Source organism: Peromyscus maniculatus, chromosome X (genome assembly GCF_049852395.1).
Source record: "Peromyscus maniculatus bairdii isolate BWxNUB_F1_BW_parent chromosome X, HU_Pman_BW_mat_3.1, whole genome shotgun sequence".
Taxonomy (NCBI): Eukaryota; Metazoa; Chordata; class Mammalia; order Rodentia; family Cricetidae; genus Peromyscus; species Peromyscus maniculatus.
Window position 1 is genome coordinate 124785599 of NC_134875.1, and position 7594 is coordinate 124793192.

The window sequence follows — 7594 nt, forward strand, 5'->3', positions numbered from 1 at the left end:
CTGACACCTTCATACAGACATACATGCAAGCAAAAACACCAATGCACATAAAATACAAGAAAAAAATTAATAAGGAAGGAACTCACCAAAGTTGTTACAGTTACATTTATTATAAAGGACTGTACAGACTGAAATCCACCGAGAAAGTAATGCTCCTGGAAGATTTCAAATACAAACTTCTGGCGGCGCAGCGTCGGAGGCAGAAGTGGCGAGGCCATCGCTCTGGGGCTCTCACTGCCGGCTCCGGGCGCCATGAGGAGCCTCCCGCCAGCCCGCCCGCCAGCCTGTCAGCCCGCCAGCCGCGTCTCTTGCCCTCGCTGCCCCTCCATGTGCCCAGGCGCCGCCGCTCCGCCTCGGGCCGCCGCTCACCCCGGGGTCTATGGAAGTGATGGAAGGACCCCTCAACCTTGTTTCTTGTGAGGATTAAAGACGTACACAGATACTAGGCACGTAGAACTGTGCTTTTTAGATAGAAGGTTGGAGGATTTAGCCACTCTTATAATGAGACCATAAAGCCCTTGACCTTTCACTTTAATGAGATTTGGACTTGAGCTTGACCGCCTGAGAGTGATCACCTCGCTGGAGCCAGGTTAGCAGCTCCGAGGAGCCCATCCCAGAGTTACTAAGTTAGGTTCTGCATCCATCTCCAAGTTGTTTACACTTAAGCACGATTGGGCTAGATCGGTGAGTTTTTGAAAGCCTGGGGAACATCTTGCACCTCTTGTCAATAGAGTTTGGTCAATACAGTTTGGGGTGAGGCGTGGATGGCTCAATACTGAAACTCCACAGGAAGATTATTCGTCAGAGCCAGCTGTTTACAAAGTGCTTCAAAGTTCAAGTGTCCTTGCAGAGCCATCCCTGGTTCAGTCCCAGGTAGCTTCACTTTATTTGGCAGCAGGGTGTAGCATGACCCTAGCTAACTACTCAACTAGTGTATTGTGGCTTACAAGAGGACAGAAACTGGGTTTCAGTGGGAGGTGGAGCACCAAGTGCTCAGTCTAGGAAAAATTAGGTAAATGATGGCAGCAGCGCTTTTATTTATCTACTGTTCGCCTGAGCCCTGCTAGCTTCCGGCCCACTCTGTTGCCTAGGCTGGTCTCAAGCACTGGATCATCGTCCTTTGTAAATGCTGGGATTCCAGGCCCATGCCTCCATGCCCTGGCTCACCAACAGAGCCGACGAGCAGACCGTTTGTTAGCTGCTGGGAAATACGAAGAGGCCATTTCTTGTCACAAAAAGGCTACAGCTTATCTCTCTGAAGCCATGAAGTTGACTCAGTCTGAGCAGGCTCACTTATCACTGGAACTGCAACGGGACAGCCACATGAAACAGCTTCTCCTCATCCAGGAGAGGTGGAAGAGAGCAAAGCGGGAGGAGCGCTTGAAAGCGCAGCACAGCACAGACAGGGACGGAACTCCCCACCTGCAGGCATCTCACAAGCCCTCTGAGGATGCAGAGGGCCAGAACCCTCTTCTTCCTCAGACACACATCCCTTCCGCAGAGAAGCGCCTCCCTGAGGTTCAGGGGGTCCTTGACAGGGATCCAGACACACTGCTGTATTTACTTCAGCAAAAGAATGAGCCAACAGAACCGTGTATTGGAAGCAAAGCCCCAAAAGATGATAAAACAATTATAGAGGAGCAGGCAACCAAAATTGCAGATTTGAAGAGGCATGTGGAATTTCTTGTGGCTGAAAATGAAAGATTAAGGAAAGAAAATAAGCAACTAAAGGCTGAGAAGGCCAGACTTCTGAAAGGTCCGACAGAGAAGGAGCTGGACGTTGATGCCGACTTTGTAGAGAAGTCGGAGCTGTGGAGCTTGCCACCACACTCGGAAACTGCCACAGCCTCTTCAACCTGGCAGAAGTTTGCCTCCAACACTGGGAAAGCCAAGGACATTCCAATCCCTAATCTTCCTCCTCTGGATTTCCCATCTCCAGAACTTCCTCTTATGGAGCTCTCTGAGGACATTCTGAAAGGATTCATGAATGATTAAAATGGGAAGCCATTGGAGAGGCTGGTGACACAGATAATCCAGAAAAGAATACAAAGGGAAAGAAAGTCATGCCCCAGGGGATCCCAGAAATGCTCCTTCATCTGGTATACTGTGGGAGGAGAGGCGGTGCCAGGACCTGGGAAAGTCACTGTGAAACATCACTCATCTTATGACTAAAGCTCATGTTTCCGACTGGGCAGACACTGAACTCTTGGATGGAGGTTCGCTTTCTTATGATACAAACCAAATGGCTACCTGGAATAATTTTTCAAACAGTTATTTTTCTTATCTTCAGGGTTAAATGTATAAAAGTATGTCATGTGTAATTAATCTATAATGCCATAAATGATAATGCAAAAGCTAAATATGGTGGCCTGAGAGGCTCACTTGTATTTGGAACATGCTTTCTATCATGCATTGACTGTATGCATTTTATGCACATTTTGTTTGTTGAGATACGGTGTGTAAGATACACCCTTCCAGATGGAACTGTATGTGCCACAGTTTGCACTACTCATAATATAATGATAACCTCAAGACTATCAGGAGAAATATTTACATTTCCATTTTATGAAGAAAGGAACCAAATTATTAGTTATGCTTTTTAAAAAAATTACCAGTTTACATAATTAATCAGGGTGCATTTTAAGTTCTAACTTTGTGTTATATGATGCATCATTTGTAAATTCTGAGGAACTCTCCTTTGTTCTGAATGATGCATGTGTGAAAGTAATGCTAGTTAGCAGTATTTGATTGTAAGAAATCAATAAAGTAATTGTGTTTCATAAAAAAAACAAATACAAACCTATTGTTTTTGCCTTTAGAGTCATTGACAGAGTGATCTTCCTCAGACTTATGATAATACTCACAAAGTACCACCAACCAGGGAAAATCACCCGAGCTTCAGTGGCCAATGTCCTTGTTGGGATCCCTCCCATAGGCTCTGTTGATCATCCATCTAGCTAATTTCATCTTCCAGTGCTTTTGCAGCTCAAGCCAATACTACATGAGCCAAAACTCCCACCTAAACCATGCCATTATACTTTCTAGTTGTACCAGTCTTCACCCTAACAACAATGAAAAAGTTCTCTCAAATATGCTATTCCCAGGATTAAGACAAGGATTTAAAAGGCAGAGACAAAGGCTATCCATTTCTTTAGATGATGTTAAATTTGTGCTACTTAATTGTACAATAGAGGGAGAAGTATAAAAATAAAAATAAAAGTAATATATTTACTGAAATTAAGTGACTATTTCTGACGTGCATTCTAATACATTAAGATATATATTGAGGGGCCAGAAAGATAGTTCAGCAGTTAAGAACATACACTGCTCTTAAGATGACATGAGTTTGGTTCCTAGAACCCTGACAGGCAGATCACAACCTCCTGTAACCCCAGCTCCAGAGGGAGCCAATGGCCTCTGGTCTCCACAGGCACCCATATACAAGTACACATACTCACACACAAACACATATACATAATTTAAAACTAATAAAAATAAATCTTATTGCTACATTGTGCTACATTTATTTCTTTTGAAAACTCAATGTAGCTAAAGAGAAAAGAATATAAAGAAAGCCAGACATGGTGGTGCATGTCTTTAATTTCAGCATTTGAGAAACAGAGGCAGGGAGCTCTCCATGAGTCCAATATCAGCCTGGTCTACATAACAGGTTCAAGTCCAATCAGGGATAATAGTGAGATCTTTTATCAAAAACTGACACAAAACAAAAGAAAGATAAACAAAGGAATTAAAGTGGTAAACTAAAATATCCACTTACAGGATGGGAGTGATTAAAAGAGAAGGGGAAAGGGGAATGGACAGGGAAGTGAAAGAGGGCAGTGGGAGCCACACAAAACTGGAGTATAAAACATGAATGAATAAAAATGTCACCATGAAATTCAAGGTTTTATACAATTAGTATTGAGTAATAATAAAAGATAAAATATCCTCTTCCTATAATATAAGACAATAAAGGAAGAACAAAAAACACGAGACATCTTTCTTGAAGAGCAGGCTTTTAAATTTTCATTTGCTTGGGGTTTTTGCTTATTTTTTGAAAAAAGGTTGCATATAGTCTAGGCTGGCCGGGAACTTGCTATGTAAGTGAAGATGACCATGAATTCTTATTCTTTCTGCCTTCACCTCCCAAGTACTGGGATTGTAGGTATGTGTCACCATGACTGGCAAGTAGGATTTTAAATACACAACTAAGCATTGCTTCTTCCAACACTGGGCCTTTTTGAGTATTTATTAGTACTCTTGAACACATGGCAGGTTTGTATTCCTCAGTGGGATGGGGGGAGTTGCCAGTTCTGGTTATTCCATAACCTTCATTATACTAGAAATGTGTAATGGTCCAGGGATCTTCCAGATCCTCTGAATAACTAGGTCAGCGCTTAACTTTAGTTTTTCAGAATCAAGACAGATTCTGTGCTTAGTTCCTAGCCCATGTATCTTAGCATATTCAGGGTCTGTAGAAGTTCCTCACAAGTTATTCATTGAAACCCATGAAAAGAAAATGCATTGACCATTTTATGCTATGTAGGCTGGCTACCATGGAAACCACCAATTCCTTCCAGATCTGGGCAATTTTAAATGCAAAGTGGATTGAAAAATCCATTTGTATTTACAGGATTCAAGACTTCATATAGGGTCACAGGTGGCAGGTGTTACATATTAACCACACAGTTAACACTGATGTCCCCATCCATGAAATATCCCTCATTGATTTCACCTTACTTGGTAGAGCAGGCAGCATTTGGTTCCCAAAACAGAAACAATGCAAATAAAACCTGTTCATACAGATGAAGAGGCTCTTTCTCCATAAAAGCTTTTGCTGCACTTCTAGTGCTCTGGCCCATGCTCAATATCCACTGTGTGGGCTCTAGCATAGGTCCCTATGTAATCAACAGATGGATGGGCCTCATGGGAAATATGTTCACTAGTCAGGCTCATAACTTGGTACACCTTGAGAAGGGGGAAATATTTTTAAAGGCCCATTGTTAATGAATCATGAGGCCTTGGAAAAAGAAGTGGTTGTCTTCAAATATGCACAGAAAGACACATATTTGCTTACATGTTACCCACCTGTTGACAGCTATAGCTCATGGGTTTAATTTTTAGAATAGTACAAAGATTCTGGAGTCAGACTAGATCAGGCCAGAGGGGTTCTGCTACTGCTTAAGTGAACTTAGCCAAGCTACTTGACTTGTTTAGCTTCAGTCTTCTCCTCCTCCTCCTCCTCTGAACCTACTTCACAGGGGTGTAAAGATTAAACAGGAGTAAGCTCATAGCACCTGGCATAGAAACCAAGCTGAGAACAACATGCCTCCATAAATGCGAATGAAGAGGGCTATGAGAACAAAGAGGAATCATGAACACATCTGTGAGGTCTCTTACAGGTTTTGTAAGGATCTCAGTGACAAAGCAGAAATCTGAGACCCATGGGAACCCATAGGAAAAGGGAGTTGGGGAAAGTATTGTAGAAGCAGCTTGCCACTTCTACAATATTGAACAGTAAATATATGGAAGGCAGAAGCTATTGTATAACTATCCCTTGAGCCCACCTGAGGACCTGAGCAGAGTAGGTGTTCAATGTCTGTAGAAATAAATAGATATCTGATGAACACAAAGAATCTGGAGGCTTCTCAGAAATGGACTAAATGCAAAGGAAATAACCACCAGCTGCAGCCAGGAAGAGTTAGTCACCATCATAGATGTTGTCAGGGTCATTTATGATTATGAAGTGAATCATAGGGGACTGGCTATAATAATAAAGAACAAAAGTGTCTGAGTAAAATACTGTTTCACAGATTAGAACAGACTCAAGGTTATCACTATAGCAATGATGTAGTCCAATTATGCTTTATTGATTGAGTTTGCTCCTGAGAGTGTGTGCATGCTGACTGCAATGCAGACCAAGGCAAGCAGTAAAAAAAAAATAAAAACAAACGAGAGTTGCTAATTTAGGCTGCAGGCCAACTGGGACTCTTTGGGTAGCAGGAACCACAACCATTCCTTTGCTCTACCTTTTCTGTCATACCCTAAGATGAGGGTGAGCAGGGGGCCAAGGGTAGTGTTGCCTTTACAGGAAATACCGAAGTAATCATTTTTGAAAGGTTGATTTCAATGACATGACATCAGAAATTATATATCTATCTTCTTAGCACTTTACAAATAATAAACACTTTCATGTGCATTACTGCTTGGTAAACAACCAACTTAGCTTAAGTGAATAGCCTGTAGTTGAATGTAACATGAATCTTAAAAGGTCTTATTAATAAAAAAAAATAACTGGAGCCAGATATTGGGGTGAAAGCTGAAAGAAAGATCAGAGAAACGGAACAAGCCACAGCCCGTCTCACCTCACTAACTCCTCAGCTGATCTTGTTTCCTCAGACTGAAAGCCTCTGAGTCCTCACCTGAGTGGATCTCAGCTGAACTGCTGCTTAGTTCCTGTTTCCTCACACCTTATATACTGTTCTCCACCCAGCCATGTCACTTTCTGTGATTAAAGGTGTGTGTGCTTTCCAAGCAAAGATATGAGTACTGGGATTAAAGGCATGTGCCACAACTGCCTGAATCTGTTCCCAGTGTGGCTTTGAACTTAAAGAGATCCAGATGGATCTCTGCTTCCCAAGTGATAGGATCAAGTGTGTGTGCCACCACTGTCTGGCCTCTATGTCTAATCTAGTGGCTGGCTCTGTCCTCTGATCCCCAGATAAGTTTATTAGGGTACACAATATATTGGGGCATACAATATATCACCACATTTCCCCTTTTTTGTCTAAAATAATAAATTTATAACTAATATAAGAAAAACTATGTACAGTAAGTACAATAACTATATACAATAGATACAGGCAAGAACTACATTAACAATGTCTAGTCCATTTGAATTTGACAAATTCAGCAAAAATATTCCATTTTATATCCTATTTTGGTGAGTCCAAAATGTACCTAATTAACTTTCTATCCTAACTTGTATTACCATCCGAAAACTATCTTTTGATGTCTTTCAAACTTATATACTTTACACTTCTTTAGTGAGTTTCTTTTCTGAATTTGTTAACAAGGAAAACTGTAACTATCCAATCTTCAACTCTCTCAGAGACCCAAGAAGTAAATAACATCACCTAGTTAAACAGAAAGTGCAAACAAGCAACTTCTAAAAAAAATGTGTGGTATGACAGAAACAGCTGGCCACCTGGACAGTCACCCAAGGTTCTTCTGCAACATTGGAGAATCATCTTCAGTCTACGGGCCTAGCCTATTTGACAGACTCATCTGTGAAGCAGGATTTTCTAAAGAACATTCCTACCTTGTCTTGGCAAGGATCAGCAGTCCTTTCTTTTGTGTCCTGCTTGTCCATTTTGGACAGCATACTGTCAGTAATCAAGGCAAGGGCATTTTCTTTCCCAGTGGCCAACTTTTGCCACAAAAAAGTAATCCCATAAGGAGTTTCCTCAATGCTCATCATCTTCTTTGAAGTAGATTGGTGCTTCCAGGAGCAGACGTCTCATAGTTATAAAAAAAATGTTATTAAAACATCTTAAATGCCATATTCTGTAGATCTCTGAAGTGTTTGAAGATG

General features: G+C 41.5%; 1 protein-coding gene across 1 annotated transcript; it reads left to right on the top strand.

Annotated features, from left to right (window-relative positions):
* The first annotated feature begins 309 nt into the window (after positions 1 to 309).
* On the top strand, positions 310 to 2203 carry LOC102927872 (nuclear receptor-binding factor 2). Its single transcript, XM_006991399.4, has 2 exons — positions 310 to 409; positions 1247 to 2203. Exons 1-2 carry the CDS (start codon positions 328 to 330, stop codon positions 1993 to 1995), a joined length of 831 nt encoding a protein of 276 aa, XP_006991461.3. The 5' UTR covers positions 310 to 327; the 3' UTR covers positions 1996 to 2203.
* Positions 2204 to 7594: the final 5391 nt, after the last annotated feature.